Source organism: Homalodisca vitripennis, chromosome 5 (assembly GCF_021130785.1).
Source record: "Homalodisca vitripennis isolate AUS2020 chromosome 5, UT_GWSS_2.1, whole genome shotgun sequence".
Taxonomy (NCBI): domain Eukaryota; kingdom Metazoa; phylum Arthropoda; class Insecta; order Hemiptera; family Cicadellidae; genus Homalodisca; species Homalodisca vitripennis.
Window position 1 is genome coordinate 134,578,985 of NC_060211.1, and position 26,852 is coordinate 134,605,836.

A 26,852-nucleotide genomic window follows, 5' to 3' on the forward strand; every position below is an offset into this window, starting at 1 on the left:
TGGCGTTTGAAATGTTTACTTGTTGTTTGGTAATGGGATCGTAAATTATTTATTTTATGGATGTTAATATTGTTTCTATGTTGGCCAAAGTATGAATGTGGAAAAAATTCACGTTTAGTTGTTTTACCAAATACGTAAGTGTGTTTATTTATATTGGTTTGTTATAGCTGTAGATCATTATTTAACTTTTTAATAATTTAGTCTAATAATATTTTACACATAACTACTCGATTCTCTTCTAAGTCAGTTTTCCGGTGATTGCGCTGTTGGTTATTTAATTGGCTGAGCGTTAGCGAAGCTTATTACTCAGGGAACTAGAAAAAGTTCTCTTCGAATTAATCCATAGATTTATAAACCTACATGAAGCCTTATTTCTACATAGGCACATTTGATTACGATAATAGTGCATTTCACTCCATGGGATTTGCATGAGCATTACCGTAGCGTACCATAACTGTCCCCAGAACATTGGAAACGATTTGGCCGATAGATTTTAGATAGAATAATGTATGGAACTTAATTTCTACTTAGACAAGATTTAGTTCGATAACGATTCATACACCTTCATGAAATTAGGCTGAGCATTATTGAAGCCTATCGTTTAAGAGGCAGGCCAAACTTTTGGGCACAGGCTGAATGTTGGAAAACTCCCCTTTCTTTCTGATTATCTGCCTGTCTGACCCCAGGATATATATGGTCTTGCGTATTTCTATCTTTTGATGGACACGCCAGAGTAAAAATATAATTCTCATTATAAAACACACACATTCGTAAATTAATAATGTATTTTATTGCATTTCTGTTCTTAAAAATACTGTAGAAGTAATGAGCTCTTTTGGCGGGCTATAAATGTATGTTTCGCACAGGGGAAAAAACTTTCGTTTCGCGTCACGTAACGTCACATCAACTATCACGGAAATTTTTATGTATGCTTTTCTCCTTTCAGGGGCTATCCAGGCTTGGTAGTGAGAGAATACTGTCGCTCCTTGTTATTAGATGGATCTTTTTAAGATAATAATATTATTTTTTAGACAACACTAATAGTTCTAAACAGTATTCTTGGTATTTTATTTTAGAAATGCATATTAACAGAGATAGGAGGATTTTTCAAAAATTAAATGCATAGATTTAGTGTCTATACCCAATATGTACTTACAAAAAATGCAATTATTCTTACTTGATAATTAAAATGCAATTGAAATAAAGTTGTTTGAATATTGGGTTTAAAATTATGATTAATAATCATTAATCATTATATTATTAAATTTATGACATTTGATTTATTTCACTAGCTTTTATAGTGAAATTTATTTCAAGCGTTAAAAGTTATAGGACAACAGTACTTTTTTATATTTATATTTCTTATTTTATATTTTTCTTTAGAGGTTGCGGAATACTATATTCTTCCGATAACCTTAAACGATCTAAATCGCGTAATAACCAAAAGGTTATGGTGATATATAAATGACTATTGTTTATATGTTGCTTGGGTAATCTAATTGTATACTATAAAGGTATAGCCTATCTAATTTCTAATTTTTTTAAATATAAAAAACCAATTAAAAAATTAGCAAACGTATTTTTTTCAGATATATATATATATATATATATATATATATATATATATATATAATATTTATATATTCACAGCCCGTTATAAGAAGTAGACGACATTTCTGTCGGTCAGTCCTGCGACTAACTTTCCATTTTTTATTACAATTTTTTGTTGTTATTATTATTAATTGTAACCAATAAAAATAATTAACTAAGTAACACGTTAATAAACAGTTCCACTCACTTTCAATTTTTTTAGTTTTACTCATAATATTCAAAACATACATATTTAAGTAAATTGGGTACTTGATTATTATAAAAAGGGATGGTTTCTTGCCGGGGGAAATGTAATGTACTATAAGTTTTGATTATTGTTAGGTGTCTTCATTGTTGTACTATCAAGTAGGACTAGTCAAGGTCACCATCAGAAATAAGCAGATAATGCAGAACCAGTTTAGATCAGATAACTCCGATAACAGTCATAGCTGCCAGTAAGTAGCCTGCCAGAATTACGACACCGCTCCCGCTGCAGTCGCGTTGCTTGCTGCACTTTATTTCTGTTTAATTTCCTTTGGTTCCGTCATGTAATATTTAATAAATTTACATTTACGAGCGCTTTTTTAATTGGACCTTTACTTGAGGTCCTATATCGAGAGGTGTTTTTTCGTCAGAAGTGTGTGACACAAAGCCCGCACTTCTGGCAAGCAGCATTTATGATCAGTATTTTACGTGCAACATCATCTAACGTAATCTGAGCCCGGGAAAGTACCGACCGGAAATGCCCCAGGCCAGAAGGGACTCGGCGCCACCTCGCAATTTTGGTGAAGAAAGAAAAACATAACTGGAGATAGTAGGCCTGCCTAATTTCAAGCTTAGGTTACATAAGCGCTACCGTGCAACAATGCAGGCAAAAAGTAACATCAGAACTAATTTCTATTTTTGTTTTCTTCGGGAAAAGAACAATCCAACTTTATAATTAAAAAGTACCGTAAATTGTAACTAGGCCAATAAACTATATAACGATGTTCACGAAAGCTAATACTTTAGTAAAGTTCGTTTAAAGTTAATGTGACTAACTATTGCAGTGATTGATATATAAATCTGGTAGTTATCGTAGCAAGCAATGCTAGATGAACTAGTATTCACGGGTGTGAATGTATTCTAAAAATCAATGCGAATAAAACAAATTTTTGGAGTCCTGACTTACATAAGTTTGCTCGAATTTATTCCAGTATTTGAATAAATCTCGATTGAAGGTTGAAACTGCAATGACAGTGTGGAAGTTTCATCGTTAATCACTCTTATGAGTAAACAAACTGTTTAAATACTGCTTTAGTTTACCGCTCATGCAGACTCCAATTTCAATTCCAAATTAATTACTGAATCCCACAACGGAGTAGGCTGTTTGAGCTGAGTCACTGAATCCAGTTTGTTATTCAGTAAATAGTAGAAGAAGTGTATTATCCACGTAGCAAACTTGAAACTTTGGACGTTGTGCTAGTTACCTTTAATTAACTTAGGGTTGTTGACATTAGCCTGCGTCTATACACTCTAAACGACTCTATGCAGTATGTAGTTCCACACTACGCTAGAACCATATACCATTTTCATCAAGTCCGCTTACCGGAAATCGTGTTAGCCTTCAGTATTACCAGAAAATATATTTTTAGAGCTTTCGGCCGGTTTTTAACAGATTTATGAAAAATATCTAGTTTTGTTACAAGATACACTCTACAAAGATTTTATTCTATACATTAACTTGGAAATATAAATTATTTTGAATTATGGTAGTAAAGTCAAGTTCCATTAATCTGGCATGCTATAGTTCGGAACATATGAGAATCCTTTAGGAGAAAGTAACATTTTTCTGCGCATCGAAAAACATAATTCATTTAATACGCAATGATGTTTTTCCTGTTCGTGGACACAGCGTTTAGGCCGGCGTATAGAAGAGGTTCAGCGTCATGTTTGGCCGACTTCGGGTGACATCGATTGACGTGACAGTCGGCTGTCAGCCTTTGTAAACAGTTGCACTTTCGTATTAACTTATCAATTCAAATGAGTCTAGAATGGTGGGTAACTTTCACAGTGAATGTGCTCAGCACAGGTTTGTGATGGAAGAACGACTTTAAACGATTGACTTCTCGTCACTGCCTTCTGAGGTAGGCAAACAGTGTCTAGAGAAGCTTCAGCGGCAGAACGATACGCAGCTGTGACGAAGCGTATTTCCTTTGGAGCAAGAAATGCAAATTAAAAATAATCAAAACATTTCTTTAGGAGGGGCCGATCCCCTTTGAAACTTTTCCACACAGTACAAGGTCCAATGAATGCCATATGATGTGTTCCGGTCACAGACAGTATTTTTACCTGCATTATCTCTAATTCAGACCCAGAGTCCGAGGTTTGGGACCACACGACCTTCTGGCCTACAATTAATGACCTCTACAGTACTATCATTAAGAGATCAATAAAGGTTGCCATCAGAAATATAATTAAGCAAAGGTCAAGAAAGTTACTATATATCTAAAGGTATTTGTTATTTAAGGTAATATATAAAAAATAGGAAAATGATAAGTAACAATGTGGTTGTAAAATTATATACAACCATGAATTGTAACAAATAGATTCGATTCCAACAGATAATATTATTCATGTTACAGGGCTCTCTTGCTGATTTAGTTTGCCATCGATGATTCGTTTCTTCTACGCTTATTTGCTGATGCCTTTGATGATTCCTCCACCATCACTTCTTTTTCCTGTAAGATAAACTATCAATCAGATATTAAGCTCGAATATTGATTTTAATTTTAATTAAAAATAATTAATCCTTAATATGTAATTCATTAAAAATAATAATCACTGTTATCAGCAAATACCCAGTGATAAATGTGATATTTTGGTAGGTATACCAACGTAGGTATAATTAAGCTGGGGATTGTGAAATGTTGACCCTTATAACACGTTTTGCATACTTTTTTTTCGAAACTACGAATATTTACAAGTACTATCTAAAGCTACCCCATCAACTAAGATTCTTTAAATTGGTCACTATCCTTCCTGTTTAAATCATATTAAATAAGTTTAAAATAAGATTGATGAGAGGGGATTTTAATTTTTTTAGTTTATATTCTGAAAAAGTCTTTTGATTACTCTTTTTATTCCTTCGTAAAAGTACAAATTGTAGTTGTTTTAAACTGTTTACGTATGCCTATTTGTAATTTGTATAACTATTATTTTATGTGTATATATATATTATATAATAATAATATTTCGTGTTTATATATATATATATATATATATATATATATAGAGCCATGTAGTATATAATTGTCTGTGAACATTAAAAGGTAATGTTTAAATGCGTAAACTGAACGGCGCTTGTAAACATTGACAGCTAAAAAACCAATAACACTGTTTGCTTCTAGCAATCTCATAATTAATGCTAGCCTATTATCGTATGCCAATGAAAAAGAACAACTAAGGTTTTACTCAATTATTACTATGTAATATTTTTTAACAAATATTGCGCTTTTAATCTCTAGAAGCTCTACATTTACCTAAAAATATCGTAAAAGACTTTCTTGCAAAATTTTAAACATTAATTTAGGTTTCACACACATCCAAACCACTATAACAATTGATATGGGAATAATTAGTTAAAGTGACATACCTGCCTCTTTTGCTTAAGGCACGCTTTAGTCCCTCTACGTGTTTTTACTCTCAGCTTTCGTTGTTGGAACGTATGCATATATCCTTGCATTCAGTGAATACTATGCTTGATGGAAAGCAGCGCGCATGTAATTGCTTTTCTAACACTTGTTTTTCGTTCAGCCACTGGTTGTATAAGCACTGCTACAATTTAAGCACAGCTAATTTCGAATGCCTTACGAGCACATGTTCATATTAGCTCATTAAGTTGGTTTATGGAACAATCTCTTAATAACGTACTATGTACTATTGAATTGAACACTGCCTCCATTTGTAGTAAAATTACATAGTAAATTAACGTTGCTATATGCAGTACACTATTAACCAGAAATTTTACACGCCTTAATATTTTATTTTAGTCTGTATTGTAAGATATGTTTATATTGAATTTCTGCCATGATAGGCAGAAGTCTATAGTATCTTTGACACATAAATTCAATATGCTTATACGTTGTTATATTGCTTAAACTTTTTTACAATTTCAACTTATTTGATTCAGATCATGACGAAAGGACTAACCTTCTCCGCTGTTATCCGTACCTTTTAATTTGTATTGATAATCTTTTTATATAATGATATCTTATAGACTATCCACTAAATGCCGTCGAATATTAAACTAGAATTCATAATCAGTTATTTATTGATATCGAGAGTTCACACGGTTTAAGTAAACATGTCTGTAAACAATGTCATAAAAATACAATATGTGACAAGTCAAAGAAGGTGAGGCCAATTCCTGATATATCAGTTAGATAACGCAATAGCATGCAATAACTGTACTGATAATATTGGGTATAGTAAGTATAACCCTAGCGTTAACCGATTAGTGTATTGTATGAAGCAATAACATTATATACTTAATATTGCTTGCCGTTTGTGCAAGATAGCCCGATGAGTCGATCAAGTAAAGCTACCAAGTCTATTACTTGATGTCAGAATGGTTACCTTGATATAATGACGAATTTGATTTTTCCTTACGTTATTACTGATCTATGAGTAAATAATATAAGATCTGTGAATAAGTGTGGTAGTGTAAATCGGAAGATTCCAAAAACTACGGTCTATATTGCGTTAATTCAAGTAATGTTTTTGTTTGATTTAAGTTAATTATATCTTATATATAAATGTAAATTAAAGAAAATGTCGCTTCATATTCATTATACAGCTTTGATAAAGTTGTAAGTCGTATCCTGTATGATAGTAATGAAACATAAAGCGATGATAGATCAGTAGATGCCTATCCCATTAAATGTACTTTTGCATTCTGAACTACGTTAGGTACTACCAGCCTACTTGGATCTCATATGCACAGTTAAGTAGGCTTTGTAGTAGGCGTTGTAAGTATAAAATGGAGGCCTACAATACAATTTTTATTGTACACAGTGACTTTCCGCTCAATATTGTCGTCTCAGTTGCTAAGCTGTCTGATGGTTTGGTAAAGGAATCGGTTGCATAGAGGAATTTAATAGCGTACGACCTTTTCTCCGCAGTGAACCAGGTTTGAATAGTTAAGCTTCACATTTTTGTGCGTACACAAATAATTATCAAAAATTAGCTGGAAATAATATAATAAGCTATTCGGGTTAGATCTTCAGTTAGTCCCAAAATAAGAAAAGAAAGAAAAGCACAAGCGTGTCAAGGAATGAAAATTACATTTCTTATTAAGGATTACAGCGGCTTCACACGCAATTTTAAATATTAGAGTTCGCAACTGTCATAGAAAACCACTTGTTACGTAATACTTTTAAACTCTATGATATTTTTCAAACCTAAGGAGGCACACATCAGATACATATAATTTCTGGGTTCATGGTCAAGAGATCAAAGGTTAAACTTTACTGTTAACTCACAAGTTCCAATAAGCCTCTGCACCTGGGTAATTATGATATATGTCGTTTCTGTTAACATTAGTGAGTGGGTAGAGCCACATTGGAAACCATGCAAAATATATTGTAGAGCGAAGTGATGTAAGGCGTACGTCCCTTTGTGTGTACGTTTCCACCGAGGAGGCAAAGTCGGTGACTAAAACAACATGATTTCGAGGAGTAAACAAATTTATATGCACTTAAATGTCGACCTTTCATCCAACGAGCCGCGGCGGTCTGTCTCACATTAACCGAGATTGATGAGTCTATTTGTGCTCTCGATATTTCCTCGGAGCGAGAGTTGCCTCGCCAGCTACACGGCGGGCTTGTACAGTCTACTTACTGCTTGTTTATCGACGTTAGTATGCAAGCCGATAACTTCATCAAATAAACGGGTTGGTAATGTTCTGTAGCCTGGACCTCATTTTCCTTTCCGACCAGTCTTGCCGGTATACAAATTTCATAGATTAAGCTGAGGGTCGATAATGGATAGTTCAAACTAACACTTATTAATGACAAATGACGAATCTTAAAATGTAAAATTAGTGAAGTGAACCCTCAATTAATTAATAACCATTATACGAATACCTTACCAGGGAGATAATAATCTACCTCTACCACAGTACTTAAATAAAATACTTCGAGAGACTCAGTATTCTAACGTGTTCTTTGTGACGGGTGACGACATGTTCTGGATCAACGCACTCTGTTACAGAGTACACAAGTGAGATATGTAATTAAAGTGACAAAGGGCGGGTAGGGGATGCTGGCGGGGGTGTGTGGGGCGGTGGATCACACGTCTGGTTATTATCCCACCCGCACCCCTGGGGACACAGACGTTGATTCCTCCTTTCCACCAAGAGATCTGACACTACCTCAATAAAGCTATCTGACATTTCTGAGAACGCATTTATTAAGGCTTTGTGCATGTTATCCGCCTACACGGTTTTGGCCATAACTTGTATTCAAAGTTTCACAATATTATCTGAAATAAACTTTATAAGTATAAATAATTTTAAATTTTTACTAGAATCCATTACCAGGTAAATATTTATTTATTAATTATTTATTAATATTTAGCTCAATAAAGCCTGCGAACGTCAGACATAATGGATTCTAGACGATTTCTCAAAGAGGTAAAGAACATATTCCAAAGTAATAATTTTGTAAACTATAAAAATAAATTATAAACATATCAATACCAATAAATAAATAAATCTGATATTATTAGGCTGTCACAAACTGATAATAGTTATTATTAAAAAAAAAATGTTGTACAAACATAGGACGAGAAATCCCTCTTTTAGCCGCTAGCCACCATTTTTGTACTTTTTATAAAAGAATTATTATCTCTAAAACTAGTTCAGCTACAGAAACCCAGTGTAGCTTATAGGTTAAATAGAAAAAAATTGTTGTGTTATTTTCTTTAATATTAAGAAAATGGCGTCCGTTGAAATTCTTTAAATAAGATGTCACAGTTGTAAAATGTCGTCATCTACGTATGTCACAGTTGATAGTTATCCGTTGTATGTTGATCCCGGCTTGTGCAAGCATGTCTTTAAAGTGGAAAGTGGCAAGCATAATAAGTTCGCCATAAAGAGTGCTGTTGGAATTGTTATAAAATTATAAAGTAGTTGGTATGTTGTCATTATTTTTATAACTGATGTAAAACAGCTGATGTCTATGAAAATACAAAATGTTTGCTGCTCTCTACTTGTGCAAGTCTACCTATGAAGTGGTCGTATTCGCTTATGAATTAACAGATTTATAACACAAATTATTAATAGTTAGAATCAAGTAAACTTTTTATAATTTTACTGGAATTTTGTTTAAATTTTACTTGAAAGCCTTTCAACATATGCCATTTTGTTAACATTAAAGAAAATAACATGAATAGTTTTCAAATGTTCCACTTATTGTTTTAAACCCACACATGCCAAATTTGTTTTCTTACCTTAACTTGATTTAGAGAAAATAATTTTTTATACAAAAGTAAAAACGGCGGCTATCGATTCAAGATGTGGTTCTCGGAATATGTTTATATGATATTATTTTTTTTACTATCACCCACAGACGTTTGTAACACCCATTTGTGAACACTCTGTACATAGTAATCATTTATATTGTAAACATATTATCAAGATACATTATACCAAAAAACATGTAATACACAAAACATGTCAGAGAGCATTGGTTATTAATGACTGAAAAGTTGCTGAATTACCCAGGACGGGAAGCTGCGGTGTACGGCGCTCGTGAGTTAGAGACTGCGTGCGTGCGAGGAGCCATTTAGCCGCAATCACTATTTGCTAATACTATAGTATAGAATATTGTTTTGAAAAATGTTAAAACTTAAATAGGCCAGCGATTTCATGAATGAGTGTTAGACTTCACGGAATGATATGTAACTCTCTATTGTGTTCAAAAGGCTTTCAATATTCATCAATACCTTTTTTGGGTTTGTGGTTTACAACAGATGCCCCCAGAGTCTCGTATACATTTGAGCTTTTCTTCGCGCTTCGCAATGAATCGGGTTTCAATCATTAAGCTAAAACTTTTTTACGCCAACAAATAATCATCAGAAACAAGCTGGAAGTAATGTAGACTAATAAACGGTTCGGGTTACAACTTCAGTTAGTCAAAAAATAATAAAAAAAAAGAAAAGTACAAGCGCGTCAAGGGATAAAAATTACATTTATTATTAAGGGAGACAGCGGCTTGACACGTAATTTTAAATATTGGAGTCCGTGACTTTCATAGAAAATCACTTGTGACGTAATACTTTGGAACTTATCATATTTTTTTAACCTAAGAAGGCATACATCAGGTAAATATAGTTTGTGGGTTCATGGTTAAGACGATCATCAGGAGGTTAAGCAAAATCGTGACCGATTCTTATCGAGTTTTTCGTGTTAAGGAGTACGATAATTTTTATTCGTAAGAATTACATTGCTGACGCAATATCTAAGGTTGCCTTATTTCCTCAATTTATGAAATTTATACTTATATTTGTCTTAAAAACATACATGGATAATTTTTGCCCATCCAATGTACTTCCAGTCTAAGATATTTCAAGTGTCATAGGTGAGTTAGCTTTGTTTGGCCGAAAAACAAAATGTGCATATGTAGGACAGAGAAGCATCTTAGTGTAACAAAAGCTTCTAATTCCGGAGGTATAAATACACTTCTGATTCCTTGTGCCCATAGTTGAGTTAAAATTGTTGCTCTAATCGAGCAAATATATGTGTCAGATTTTTCAACCATCAGAATAGTAGAATAAAAATCACTTTCACACAACCACAAGAAAATTCGCGTTTTTATGAATTATTAGAAAAATTATAGAAAGTATATATATATATATATATATATATATAATTTCAATAAATAAATAAATATATATATATATATTATATATAAAACATACACACACAGTATTTTTGAAATCAGTAAAAAATGATGTACGTTCTTTTGATAAAGTAAACAAAATGCTTGTTGCATTTAAAAAAATTGACAACTTCCTACCTGCTTGTCTTCAAAATTTCATAAAGATTTTAGGTAAAAACGTTCCATTATACGCACTAGCTGAGATAGTTTTAAAATTTTTCAAGCAACGTATACCTAGTATTTTCTACGATTTTAATTTTAACAAATATTTCGTCAACAGCTGTTTACTCACAGTCTATTTGGATTACGTTTCATAAAATATACTGCACGTTTCATATCATTAACTCCTGCACGCAACACAACGTGCGTAGACTGTATTAAAATTTAAAAACTGTATGTATGTATATGTATATATGTATACTTACATAGGTTAATTGGATGTATATGTTGGTGTTTTATCTGAATTATTTTTTCAAGTTTTATTCTGTGTCGAGTTGTTTCTTAAGTCTTAGAAAGTTTTGAACAAGGTATTAATGATTATTTAGTACGCTTGGTTTATGTGTATGGTTGTATTCTTGGGGTTTTGTTGGTAGTTGCTGGCACATTGCACATTATAATAACCTGTTACCACCTCTACACAACAAAGAGGTGGATATTCACTATGTTCGCGTGACATGATATTACTTTGTCATACAACATCGTTCCGTATGAGTGTGTGTTGTGTTATAGTACATTACGTATGATTGTTCATTATGTATATACATTTTGGAAATAAAGTATTATTACTTTATTAATTATATAATTTCTTAAATTGGAAAATATTTAGTAGAACTTTTGAAATGTTCTCTACATGAAAAACTTTCCTCATACTTGTTTAAGAAAACAATTATCCGAATTGGTCCTGCCTTCTCAAGATTATCACTTAGTAACTCGTTTAGAGATTTAATTTTCAGCTGGAATGAACTCCTTACGTAATCTCAAAAAACATAATGGACACAGGGTTCAAATTTCAATCAGATTATCTAATTGCAAATGGATACGCTATTTAGGAAAACTCGTGGATGCCTCAGCATCTTAGCGTGGGAGGATCCGAGGACTAATTTGCACTATATAAGAATACTGTACAACCTGCTATTTCCTGTCGTCGATAGTGGACACTTCACTAATCAAAACATCAATCGTCAACCGCTAGTATCTGTGGAGGTCCAAATTATTAAAAAATGCAAACAACTGATATTATACGTAAAGAATAAAAGAAATATACCTGAATTGACATTCTGTATTGTAATAAAAATACAATAAATTACTTACGTATATTATTTTACCCTAACTCGTGGTTCATTGTAGTTTGCTGTACCTATAACAACAACCTACACCAACACCCGTTAGTTACATACACAACACAGAATATACAAGGTAACCAACCAGTAGGCTGGTATCACAACAGTGGAACCGGAAGGCAAGGGTGTGCCTATTAAGGCGGCGATGATGTAACTACCGTAACGTGTACTTTGGAGGAAACTGGCACGGAACTGCCATATTGCTCACTATAATATTTTCAAGTTTTATTTTGTGAAAATATTAACGAAGTCTCAAGATTATACACATATAAACTCAACTTCACCATCATCCAACTCAGACTTTCAGCGCATGTATTACACTATGCTAACTACATGCAAGGTAGGAATACGCCACACCACGTGTCGCGTAACAGGCTACGCTGAGGTTGTATGCATAGTTTCAATTCTATAGCTCATTTCATTAGTGAGATATGCAGATAGTAACAATTTAGAAAATAAACTATACTTAAAGAGAAATTATGCCGGTGTACTGAGTGATAGGCATCAATGACGCTCAATAAAAATCTATGGATGGACAAGCATCATCATTAAAAATGTTCTTGTCAATTTAGAAAGAAATTTTATGTATATAGATGAAATTTTTCTATTAAATATTTTAAAAGTAATTAGGCTAGAAAATGTTACTATATTACACCTTAAAATGTCTTACGATTGTATTTATTTATTCTGTGAGTTTTTTTGTAAACAACACGGTTACAATAAAATAAATGTACAAATGTTCACTAGCGTCCAGGTAAATCACACGGAGTGACATGTACCATTATGGGAAATCGATATTGCCTGCAAAACTGTATCTACATTCAAACTTTCATTTCGTTCTCCAGATATCCTGTAGACACCGACAGACAAAATAAAACGTTTCCATTGTAACAAATGATAAGTTTCGCTAGCACTACAGCACTACAGCAATCATGTAAAGTGGAATGTAAAGAAGCGGTTGTAAAGCAAGACAATACAGAGAATATGTATAGCGACAGTAAAGTATTTTATGGACAAATTACGAGAGTTCAGAGTCAGAAAGTGCAATATTTAAATTCAACTAATATTTATTTAACACTGTTAATTTTATAATTGAATGTTGTTGAAACTTATTTAACGCCTTTTTACTTACGAAATATGTACATCATTTTAACATTTATTTAGGCACAGGTGGATCGGATTATAAGAATGTGATTTATCGGTTATATTTCTGAGATGAATGAATAAACCCCAAATTATTTTACTTTTGAGTTATTTTTTTAAAATTCATTGTTATATATTTTCGAGAACTGAAGGCTAATCGATTGGAACAGTCATTTTGAGGCCAGAAACGATACTCTATTTTATCCCTAATAGTCAAAATACAAGCAAAGTTTTAAAGAGTAATTTATATTACTTATAAGTTTAAATTAAATAATTGTATGTAATAAAATACACAGATAGTTGAGTAACGAAAAAAAATACTCTGGGTCTTTTTAACTTTTTGTATTTTTCTCGCCTGAAAAATTATTCACATGTAATGTAGTTTGACTAACTCGTAAGTCAAAGTTGTTTAGTCGTAAAGTTAAAAAAAAACAAACTACGGTAACCAAGGATAACGGTGCTAGTATAATTAGCAACACCTTTGTTGTAGTTTTAACGCATTGTAATTTGGAGCAAGGGTAAGGTCACGTTTATAAACTAGTGTCTTGTTACGGAGCCAAGAGAGAGAAATATTTCTTAGTAAAGTGCTCCTCGAATGGGTAGAGATAAGTTAGAAAAGACGATGTGCTAAAAAAATGTCCGAACTGGAGTTGTTTAGACAATAGTGTCAATCTTTCGAACAGTCATTCAGGATAAAAGGAACCCATCAATACCAACTTCTCAGAATCAAAAAGTTTAATGGTGACAAATTAAGTAGTACTCAGGCATTGTAACAGTTTTTTCTTTATAAGTTAAAAGTAATACATAAAATAGTTTAGCTGAGTAATGAGCAGCGTAAATAATTATCAAACGCGCCTAGAAAATATTATACAAATTATTTAACATGACATACCTAGATTTGGTATAATTTCTAACATAAATCAACGCTAACTTTGTACTAAATTCTCACTTTGTGAAATAAAATATACTGCACACAGTGTTACATAAGATCTATATATCTCCATTCTAAGCAAGCACCTAACATCCATATAAATGGCACAACGTTAAACTCTAAATAACACCATAAATTCCTAGCACTTGTTGTCTCTCGTCCTCTCTCTTGTATTATAAAGACTAATCGATGTGACAAACCTTTAGTTGATAATCTGTGTAATGAAGCTTATGATACTACAATGTGTGATTGCTGATTTATCCACCATTTGTCAGTATTATGCATCTTATTAGAAAACTCTGCTTTAAACTTTTTATTGATAGAATTCTTTAAATTAATGTCTGTTTAGTACTCCAGTTTTTAAACTGATGTTACAAAAAAAATATTTGGTAAAACTCTTGCAGCCTGGACTATCTCTTATTTCAGTGACAAATACAATGTTTTATACATACATACTATTTTATAATTACTTACTTTTATACATACTTACATATTATAATTGTTGATCTCAAGACATATCTCACAATTATTTATTTAATAACTGATAACCAATTACTTGTTCACTTGTAAAGAACTTGTATTTTATCACTGAGCGCATGCAAATAAAAGTTAGCAGTAAAAGTAATACAATTTATATCTATACAGTTATTTATTTGTTTGAAAATTAAGCATCCGGATACAATGAGAAAATGTACATGGTTTGTGTAACGGATTTTTATGTAATTTAAAATAGAGGCTTTTTCTCCATTCAGTATCTTATGTAATGTATTATACACCTTTAGTTAGCTAATCCTATATTATTTTTATAAGAATTATGAGTGTTTTTATTTTAAAGCAAAAGCCAATCATGCAGACGCTTAGGAATTTTGTGTTTAAATATTTTAGAAAAGTATGTAATTTTAGAAACATAGCACGTTTCTATTATATTACAATGAGAACAGTAAAAGTTTCAATACAATACAACTAGTTAGAAAGTTTAGCATTCATACACATTCTCATTTTTCGATAATTTCCATATACACTAAAATATAATTGGAAATTGAAATCGAGTAAAGCTACTATCGTGAGTACAACATGCCGGGTACGGGTTCTTGGGCACGCTGCGCTGTTTATCTTAACATGTCAAAGCAATACTACCAGTAAACAGCTCCTAGATGTTCTCAGCTCAAGGTTGCTGACAAATACTAATTTCAATGTTTGTACAAGGTAACGATTTGAATCAGCAGTCTGCCTCGTGACGTCACACGACCCACACCCACCCCTTCACATGTATGCTGATTTTGGGGTCGTGTTCTTTGTTTGTCGGACTCGACTGTTTCAACTTCATACGCATTTGATTTTGTTTGCATATTGCTCTAGTAGCTATACTTATAATTGATAATTTTATTATTCAGTGAACATTTTAATTTGCTTAGCCTACTTAATATTACAACACAAAACATAATTATTTTAATGTACCTTTGTGATACACCGCTTATAAAACAACGTAATTGAAGTTCTGGAAGAAACTCATGATTATTTAACCCGTTTGAGGGTTTGGGAAACACGATGGTTTACTTTTAAAGTTTATTCTTCTCTTGAAAAAATTATAGTTTAATCACTCTTACCTAAGATGGCGCTGATATACCCTGAGCGTATGGTGTAATTAGATATTCAAATTCTTCTGTCTGTTGTTATGTGTCCAAAGGATCAGGATTAAATAGAGCAACAATTATTGAATCTATCAAGTGCAAAAATAAGCTTCTACTACCTTAGTATCCGTAAGCTCTGGGGTAGTGTTGGGGATCTATTTGTAGCTCTTTGTCACCAATTGCCTGCACATAAAAACAATATGATGGTCAGCATCCCATTCCATTTTGAGGAGCTAATAATTTTGTCATTTTTAGGCTTACAAAAGTCTTTAACACCTATGGAGTCTCAGCTATAATCCAAAAGTGACCATACGCAGTAATCTAGACTTATCGATCAATATTTATAACCAAATATCCCAAATTTGCGATTAGTAGTACCGCTCCCGGTCGTCCATGTAAGTGGTATAGCTCAGATGTAAGTGGTATATCGATATTTGCAGTGTCTAGTGAGGCTCACTTGGAAGATGTAAATTGGACCAGACGTGAACTCTTCTTTTGGGTTTCTTAGGATTAGTGGACAATCGGAAGCGGGATATTATGAAGAAACCACAGGCATTCTAGCAGAATATTTCTACACAGCGGATTGAAAGTCCTTTTACATATTATTATCTTGACAGATGGTATGCATGTGCAACCAATCAATCTGTTAGCAATACTTAACCAACACAGGGAGAAATAAGTCAACTTTAATTAGCCAGGATGCGCATTTCTGTGAGAAGCATTCTGTTTTAAATCAAATTGTATATCTCATACATTTTAATTTAAAAATCCAGACAAAAACGTAAGGATGTGTTCATGAGTCATTATGTATCTTGCACTTGAAGACCAGAGGAAAACTTCTCACAGATACGTATCAACATCACATCGAAGTATCATACTTTAAAACTATACCAGATTTGTACTCAATTACGTCAAACTCACGTTTTTATTATAAACATATTGAAACGAAAATAGAAAGTATCCCTGTTGAAATACATTTATAGTATTGTATAATTTGTGGCTCCCATTATATGTAGTGTTTTGCTAGTATATAACGCATGCAATTGACTAATAACTTTTCAGCTGAAATTCAATCTCGAGGTTATTCCATGGAGAGGAAAGCAACAGATGTAACATTACGAGAATGAAGTAACCTAGTTAGTTCTCGTCATCCCCCCCCATTATCTACATCGATTTGCTAACAGGACGTATAACAATGAACTTTTTACTTTGTTTAAAGTTTGTTACTTACAATGGAAGATTTGAAAGGTAACAGGATTTCAGACATTTGCCATCGTTATTACTAAATGTGTAACTCGACGTTTAGAAGATTGAAATCCATCCTATTCATCAATTGGAAAGGTAATCAATACATAAAAAAATGGAGTAAACAGTTTTGTTTACCTATTTTCTTTCCCTTCTGTCTTTTCTTTATATACTGATTACCTCTCCACCTAATGAAGATGGTAGATTTCTATCTTAGAAAGGTTAACTTTATTTATTTAATAGAATTACCTTAACTGTAAATATCTTTAGATGCGAATATATTAATCTGTATCTTTAGATACAAACGTCCTTGATAATTTTATTTAATAATATAATGGTAACTCCCTCTCCCACCCATGAGATAAAAGATGGAAAACGTGTTTACTGCGAGTGAAAAATATCTCATCCTCGTATATAAGACAAGAAAGAATAATAACTAGTTATAGGAGGTTATTTTAATATAACTAGATAGTCATCTCATGAAGCACGGATTGTTGATAAAGAGAGAAATTAGTGTTTTTATCGCTGGTTGCAGGGATTACAAATTCACTGGAACATCAGTATTTCTGAAGCGACCTTTTAGTAATATATTTTTCAAAAATAAGCTTTGAGGAAGTTAATCATAATTATTTTTATTCACAATTATGGTAAATGACTTACCTACCTAGACCACGTTATATTTAGTAACATAGCATGTAGGGACAGCACCAAAAGCCGTAATAGTTCGAAGAGGATAACATGTAATGAAACAAAACCACACACAGTACACAACTACAAGCAATGCATAACCAAGCACTAGACTAGACATAACTTTTTGCACACATCCTATAACGATTCATGTGGCGTATGACGATAATAAAATTTATTTTAAAATTAACTGCAAAAAAAAGTAATAACTTTAAGATATATTATTATAATTTCAGGTTCCCATTACAAATGAAAAGATAGAAAAGGTTGTGGAACCTGAGCCAGTTTATGTTAGCAGGGAAGAACTTGGTAAGTAAATACACATTTCTACTGTTTTTTTTTTTTTTTTTTTTTTTTTTAGATCTGTAAAAATATTATTGTGGTTTGTTTTCAAGGACTTGATTATTGTTGTGTGTTTTATTATATCTATGATAGTGAGTATATAACACGATTATAATCTCTATATTCATAACTAGAGGCCAAGAGCTGCACAGACTCTAGAGTTGTAAATACTGCACTACTGTAAAGCTGCACAGACAAAATGTAAATATTGCAAATGGACCAATATTATTTTTGGATTCTGAAATAGATCAGAATGCAATATCAAGGCACACTTTGTACTTGATCATAATTTTTGTTAGATATTATTCCCTTGAAGGGCCTGTAGGATTTGTATGGGAGGTTCGATGGTCGCTCGGCCTAAGGCGTCGAACTTTAGGCCTAAAAGAACATTTAAATCCTCTCTGTAACCGAATAACTTTATATCTATACTATAGACCTTTAACTGTACTCCTTTTTCTCCTTGATAAGATCCTCGCAGAAGCCAGTGGCCCATGAGGACGGACAGGCTCCTCCTCAAGAAAATGTCTAATACATATATGCACCCTCAGAAAGTAAAAAAGGAAAGTTTTTGATACTCATCATATCAAATAGTTTTAGATATAATCCAAGCGTGTTGCTCTGTATCTAGAGGACAGACCCACGCTTCCCCGCTCCCGACATAAAAGAGACGAGCCTGAGGAGTTGATCGAAGGGGACCAGCAAGAAGCGCTCAGTGCGGATGCCATGGAGACCATTAGGAAGATAAACCCCCTCACTATTGCCAATCAGGTAACAGTGTTGCCAACAGACTTACTAGCCACAGTGAATAATTCTATACTAAGTAGGCCTGCAGTACTTATGCAAGTAGGCACAATGTTCCACAGTTTACGATTATAATTGTTTTACATTTCGAGTTTCGATTCGGAATTAGTTGAAGTTCGAAGGTTTTCACAAGTTTAAGACTCATAAAATATCAGGGCTAAAACTTTAAAGATGTTGTAAGCTTAGAACCTATTAATTGGGTATTGATCCAATCCATAAATTAGGAGCGTGTAGTATTCAGCCCTTTTTTTTTACTTACTCGCTACCTTGTACGGGATAGCTGGAAGTGTAATAGTAAAATCATTAAATAAGAGTTTTAAAGTACGTTCAGATTGTACTGAAACATGTAATCGTTGTGATGGGAGCGTTAGCCACATCTGACATGAACATCTGTCTGTGATTTATAAAGTCTTGAGGCATTTGAACAAGTAACATAATAGCACGTTTTGGATGCAACCTCAGCAAATCTTATAGCAGAAAAACGTGTCGTAATTTATTTTCTGTTTTTTTTTTTTTTTTTTCAGTAAACATTTTACAATGGGCCTGAAAACATTTACGAATACTTGTATAAAAATGTTATATGTAAACAGGCGTTCAAACTATGTTCAAACTTCACACGCAAAAAGAACAGAAAAGGGAACATTAACTGTGGATAGGCCGGTATACGATTTATGATATGTTTTTTTTAGATTGTGGCTCTAACAAACGCAACAAGAACTCAGCACACTGCTACATGAATTATAATCACGACCACGACCTAAATAGAAGTTCCTGAACCTAAACTGGTCCAGGTGAACAGCAAACAATATGGTACAAAGTTGTAAATTAGTAATCTATATGCCTACTATATATCCCACAAAATGGCGATCATGGTATATTGCCTTTACAATTTAATAGAGGAGTGATGAATGATCCCTACGATGTTAAATGAGCCAGTTACTTGCTAGAATACGGGTGAGGGGCCTAATACATCTATCACTAAGTATTAACCTATATATTCCTGTATTACATCGCCACCAATAGATAGGGGACTCTAAAGTAATCTCAAAATTATTATCGAAAGCCGACGCCTGTTCTAATGTCCAACTGCAATTCTCCACATAGCCACCACAACTTACTCGCACGGCACCTACACTCGACATCTCTCCCGAACGACTCTCTCCTCGTCTTCTTCTCTGACGTCCCAGTTCCATCGTTTCCTGAGCAAACATCTGGTCGCTTGATCATCTGGTCACGTCCTGCCAATCGGCCATCGTTGATCGCAGCCACAGCCATTGTTCCTGCTTCGCCGGGCCCTTTCCTTGTCACGCGTAGTTTTACCCCTCAGCATAATGTCCCTCGTCAAAACTTATGTGTGGAAAATTTTAACCATAACAATACGTTTTAAGGAAACCCTAAGTTTTGCAGCAAAAATGTATCTACACAATTTGTTGCGCAAACAAGTTGACAGCTATAGAACAGAGTTTACTTAAGAAATTTCGTTTAAAATTGATTACAAATTTGCAGTAAACAGGCAGACACGAAATAGAGTAAATAAAACACTATAAAATATTCAAAAGATTAAACATTTACAATTTACCAGATCTGCATCTGCTAGGAATGTGTGGTAATAATTTTTTCATAAGTTTTGACGTGTAAAAGCTAGAGCTGCTTCTCGTTAGGGACACTCTACGCTATACTGAACGACACATTTATTGTTACGAGAAGTTCCAGGTATTACGAGCAAGTTAATTTCACATAGGGCATAAGTAATGTGTTGTCGCAGTGAACAACATACTCCAACTTCACTCAGGTTTGATGCCGCGAAGTTGGTTAATGTTGGAAATTCTTTTTATGAGTTTGGTTATATTACACAGAGTGTTGGAGATATTAAATTTCCAAGATTCTTAGGTTAATAGGAATATCAAAAGTTTCAGTTCATCGTACGGATTATTGTTTTGAATATTTCGTCATTACGGATATTTTGAAATAATTATGGCAGTCGATATTAATGCAGTTTATTGAAATTAGAACAACACAAGTTAGTGTCAGCCAAGTACTATAACTGCTAATCCTTGAAATGCATGAGGTCATGACACAATCAGGTTAATGGCCTCTGACGATATCCTATCTAAATCTATGAACTTAGCTTCTTGTGCATCGATAACGTGGTGTGAGAAAGAGGGTATTCCAACGACAGGAAATGCAGCTTCACATTTCCAGTAAGACGAAATAGGATATGGATAGGAGCTAATGGAAGTTTATAGGTACATACTAACCTTCAATTTAATTCAATCAAATTTATATTCTTACGCGGCATGCAGGCCAAGATCTTAAAGAACTTGGCTGAGCGATAGTGAAGCCTATAATTGAGGACCTAAAACATGTGTGTATGCCTTCATTTTCATAAATAGATTTAGATGGTGATACATCACGCTTTGAGATTTAGGTGATCATTATAAATAATTTTATATTGAGTTTAAAGGCAACCATGATAGAAATGAGAAGAACTAAGAGTAAATAAATTTTTAGAATGGACTGAACAATTTCAATTGGCATTAAAATGTGACATAGTAACACAACACATAGGGCAAGTGTGCCTTATTTGGGGAGGTTTTTTTTAAATCAATGCAAGTCAAAAAAATAAAGACACATTCATTTCAATAATGGTGTGTTTTACACATTGGATTATTACCCATCAGTCTTTCCTAATCCAAATCAAATATAATTATATTTAAGTGGCTACAGTAAAAAAAACTAAAAGTATACAATTTCCCAAAATTGGGCGCACATGTTCCTAATTTGGGGAGGTATTATTTTACCATATAACTAAATTGAAATATAGGGAATTTTAAAGGAAAAATAACAAAATGAATGTTATATATTTAATGTAAACTTTAGTGTTATTTGATACAAACAAAAATAGTTTTTTGTCTATTAACTTATGCAAAAGAACTAATTTTGTAATAATTAAGCAAATCATACCACTAATTATTAAACTACGGTTCAAAAATTTAAAATGAATTGAAATTATTTTGACAAATTTTGAGATTTATACAAGAAAAAAAAGTAGTCTATTAAAACTTGACATTTAGGCATAAAATTTATTTCAAATTTTACTTCCTTTTTGCAAAAAAATCACACACGAACACTGCGTTTCCTACGTCAGCACAGTTAAAATGTGACCACCGTGAACACGCTTTGCAGCGGATCCAATCTTCTCCGTTTCTCTCCTCTGAAAACAAACCAGTGCAGTATAAACATTCTGCATCGCCCTCTTCGTAATCATCATCCGCAGAATCGTCAGCAAAAACAATCTGCTCCTCATCGTCAGATTCGCTTGAAGAATCCCACAGCTTGCGAAAAACTTTCTTCTTCATAGGCCTATCTCCCTTAGGTCTAATAGCACTTTTTCACCGGTTTCCTTGTAACTTTTTTTATTGTCTTCTAACGTTATCACACTTTCCTTCTTCACTTTTCTGATCGGATGTTTCTTCTTGTCATTTTTCTTTGTTTCAGTCTTCGCTAATCCAACTTTCTTTTAAGATTTTTAGTTTCTATTTGGATTCTTTTTCCAACTTCTTCCTTTTCTCGTCTTCAACAGATTTTTTATGTGGAGTGCTGGTTATTATTTCTGCTACCTGACTGCGAGAATGTTTTTTTAGGTCTTGCTCACTCATTTTTGGAATTGGAGAAATGTCTGACGCCCTGACCATTGCGATAGGCGAAGGTTCACTTTGCATATTTACATATTCCCTTTGTACACTTGTAGAACTATTGCTGCATGAAGGCAAAAGTGGATCAATCGAGTGGACTTCAATAGATCTATTAAGATCCTGATTCGGAACTTGATTGGTGGTGTTTGTACTTGCCGATTACAAAATGCGGAAAGTCTTGTTCTCCAAAAATGTGCTTGTTGATTGAGTAAAGACCGCTGTTTTTGAAACCATTAGCAGCATTCTGAGCAGTCGCATCTTTTAAATATGTGTTACCAAAAAGTTCCCCTACTTGATAAATAGTTACCACCCTTCCAACATTTCCCCTAAGCCAGGTTTCAATTTCTTTGGCATAGAATGTTTTTAGGGGTTTCATGAAAGCAACGTCTAGTGGTTGCATTCTATGAGAGCTATGTGGGGGAAGGCTCACAATTGTGACGTTGTTGTCTTGGGCTGTAGTGATGACATCTAGGTTTCTGGTGTGAGTAGTGTGACCATCAAGCACCAGTAAAACTGGATCGTCTGCAGTTGGTTTCACGTGGCTGATAAAATGTTGCATCCAACGTGTGAATATTTCAGATTGAATCCACCCTGAAGGATGACAATCGTTCAATGACCCAGGTGGAGTTCCATTCAAAAGCTCAAGCTTCATATTTTTTCTTGGGAAAATAGTTAAAGGTGGGATGTAGTGTCCTGTTGGGCTCATACATGTCACAACCGTTATGAGTGCGCCTCTCTCAGCAGATTGAAGGAAAGCTACTCGTCTTTTCCCTTTTAATGCAACTACTTTCGTATGTTTGCTTTGCACTATAGTTATACCCGTCTCGTCACAATTATACAAGCGAGCCGGATTGTTCTTGATTTTTTCAAAACTAGGCTCATACAAGTCAAAGAATCGTTTAACATCATTCGGGTTAAAACCCTTTGCTCTTGCCAAGGAAATTCCTTGCGGTTGCCTTACGGACAACTGTGGATTTCTTTTGAAAACATTCTTTAACCACTTCCATCCAGCTTTTTCATTCTTCTTTGAAAACGAAGTATTAATGTTGTTTCTTACGGCTAGTTGGTATGCCATTGACGTAACATCCTTAACGCTTAGTCCATAGAATCGTCCCTCCATAATTTTACAATATTCGACAAGATCTGTCTCTAGAACTTCAGAAAGGGCTCGTTGTCTTCCAATAGGCTTGACTTTTTTTATTGTTTTCGGCTAACTTTACATATCTTTCTAGTGTTGTTTGCGGAACATTATATATTATGGCTACTTTAAAGCTTCCCATTTAATTTTTCCTCACCACGTCCACTGCTTCTTTCATCCTTTCTTCGTCCCATATCTTACGAGGAGCCATCTGAAAACGAAATCCCCTTAATTTAGTTTTATTTTAATAACTACTCAATTTGGGGCTCCCCAAATTAGGAGCATCATACCTCCCAAAATAAGGAACATCGAACCTCCCCAAATTAGGAAAAACCACGTTGCACCATTCTAACCTAAAAACTGCTTTCTGAACGTAGATGAAACTAAATACAGTTATAAGATGTAATACGCCTAATCATGCTCTACAATATTGTATCATTAAAAACGCAAAAAGTCTTACCTTTTGTTCTCCAGATCCACTATATAGCTTGTAAAATAAAACTTTTACACCGCACTAATACTTGTTGATGTTATATCAAACAACCACTTTTTGACTACCGCAGTCTCTCTAGCGGGGTGTTAAGATACTATAATAAGCAATAGTTCTGGCTCACTCCGCTAGGTTTCAGCACGTCCTTAGCTAAGGAATTCTACTTCCCCAAATTAGGCTATCTCCCCAAATAAGGCGCACTTACCCTATAGCCTATTTTTTTGGAGAGAAACTCGAAAAAAATACACAAGGTTTAGCGTAATGCCCCAGTGCAGTAGTCATAGTTGCGTAAGAGTTATCGAGTCCAATTAACTTAATTCAGCAGTTGAAATATATGATCCGAAATAACTTTAAGCTCTGAAAATACACTTGCGCAAAGTATCAGGGTTATTTATTGATATTATGCTGCATAGTGAAAATACTCCTGAAGCATTCATTACTTAGTTTTATAATCATAAATTAATTCAATATTAGGCATTTAATTTTTTTTTTTTTAATTTCTAGTTCATACAGATACAAAGCGACTTATAGTGGCCAATACCAGTAATAGAAAGTGGTACCCTAACAATAGACCTACTCTGTCTATATGAGATATATTACAGTTTTCTATGCGTAAAGTAACATTGAATGTATATCTATTACAATGAAATGTAGCTTGACACTCTCCTAAATATTATAAGAAGATTTTTCATTTAAAATTTTAATTCGATAACAAAATGTGTTTCGCGATATCCTGTGGCAGTCTGACTTCGGCCAAGCAATTATACGCTCAGCCAAATTCCATGTAGAGACATGCACCACCATTGAACTCTAACCTACCTATATAGAAATTAAAAAATATGAAAAAACTTAAATTCAATTTTTTCTTGACACATGCCAGAGAAGACAAGATGCCAAGATGGACAAAGAGACAGAGGTGAAATTTTCAGTCTACTAAATAATGCGTTCGCTAACTATGAGCAAATAAAAAGTCGAACATGCACTATTAATCTATCTCAATGAATCAAAAGTATCATTATACCATAGAAAGACTTTCATTAAACGAGAACACTTATTATTGCAGGTTTCAGAGTTGTTCCACAAAAATGACCCGAAAAACAATCCTTCTGAGAAGTCTTCTTCACGTGTCGACCTTAACACCCTGGGAAACGAAGAAGAGGCTTACAACCCCATCAGAGATGCAGATCCCCAAGCGGTCGCCAACTTTGCAGTGCAGCCAGAAACTGAAGAGTTGAATCGAAACCCGTCCCCACTGTACGTTCAACAAGAGCCGCCCAAAATTGTGAATAAACCTCGCCCCAACGAGTTCGGGTATTCTGTCATCGTTCTAGCCGGGGATCCCGTAAATCTTCCCATCAAGGTTTTGAGCAAAGGAATGCAAGAGGACCAAGATACGCCGGGGAAAGAAGACTTGGAGGATAAAAGTGAGGAAAAGGCAAATTGTTACAAAAATCCTGAAGAGGGATCAATTCCAAAGGAAAAGACATTCGAGGAGGAGATGCGAGTTCCTAAACAGTATAACGTAAAGACTGAATTTCCGGTTTACGATGAGGATTTCAGTTTTATCCCTGATCCCTTCCAAGGAATCCTGGATGAGAATTATTTAAAGGAACATGGGACACAGAGTGATTTCACTCTGCAGAAAGAAGAAATTCAACGATTCCAACCACATGCAGTTTACGTAAGGAGTAACGAAGCCCAAGATCAAAAGGAGGCTAGAGGAAGTGATTCCCAGTGCGGATCATGGAAAAATAATATGACAGCTGCTGTAACGAGATAGAAGACAAGATTAAACTTCAATTGTTGTCGTACTTACTTAAACGCAAGAAGAGAAGCGTAAGCTTTATCTTGTGTTAAGATATGTTAGAATTTTCCAAAAAGAATTGCCATCCAATTGCACTTAGTTACTGGAAAATTGAAGTCCATCACATTACTAATACATTTTACATCAATTTTATAATCAATTAAAATACATACACGATTTTATTACATAGGAAAGACAATTACTCCATGATTTCAAATTTGCTTATTGTATACCGAAACGTAATGAAAATTTTATATTTAAGTAAAATTATAATTTATCTTAACGTGATTATTATAAATAAATATATTATTTAGTCTAAATGTAATAAAAAGTCAATACGATTATTTATTGATTCTATAGTTTTGATGTCTTTAACACTGGGTTTTAATTAAAGTTTTAAGGAATACTCTAATTTGGTATACCACTCATTTAACATTCCATTCATCACAAAATTATTTACGAGTAGAAGATCAGATAAAAAAAAATAGTCAATACAATAAAAAGACGTTCTATATTATATTATTCATATAAACTCCATCGTGGTTGATTGAATGTAACCAATTCTCTAAAAATACCAAATAACAACAGATTTTATAAACAGTTTCAGCAATATAACACGTACTGAGCAGTGAAATCTGTGGCAGCCGATGAAAACCGAAACTAACCATTTAACCAAAGAACAATGGATACTGTTGCATTTAGTACCGATTTTGGTCGTCTGGTACCCGATGTTTTTATTGTTTATCTTTTATTGTGTCAATGAATTATTAGTTAACAGTTTTAAACAACTGTAGTGTTTTTTTACGAATTCATTGTTTGTTTGTCGATATCTTTACCACAGTCTAGTTGACTAAATAATACAACGTAGTTTCCATTATATTACCACTAAATTCAAGTTTTGAGAAACCGGTTTGCAACTTTTTTTAATTCTAGTTTGGGCCAGGGGCAAGGAATATAATATTAGGGATATAATAAAAAAATTGATTTTATGTTTTTTATTCAAATTATAGTCCAAATTTACTTTATAATATCATTTTTCTTTCGGATTTTAGTTACAGAGCCAATATAACGATTAAAAAAAATTCAATTATGTT

General features: G+C 33.5%; 1 protein-coding gene across 1 annotated transcript; it reads left to right on the plus strand.

Moving 5' to 3' along the window:
• LOC124363936 lies at nucleotides 1–26,110 on the plus strand. Its single transcript, XM_046819208.1, has 5 exons — nucleotides 1–134; nucleotides 4,215–4,312; nucleotides 17,725–17,797; nucleotides 18,459–18,598; nucleotides 25,018–26,110. The coding sequence occupies exons 2-5, from the start codon at nucleotides 4,244–4,246 to the stop codon at nucleotides 25,732–25,734; spliced, it is 999 nt and encodes a 332-aa protein (XP_046675164.1). The 5' UTR covers nucleotides 1–134; nucleotides 4,215–4,243; the 3' UTR covers nucleotides 25,735–26,110.
• The last annotated feature ends 742 nt before the right edge of the window (nucleotides 26,111–26,852 follow it).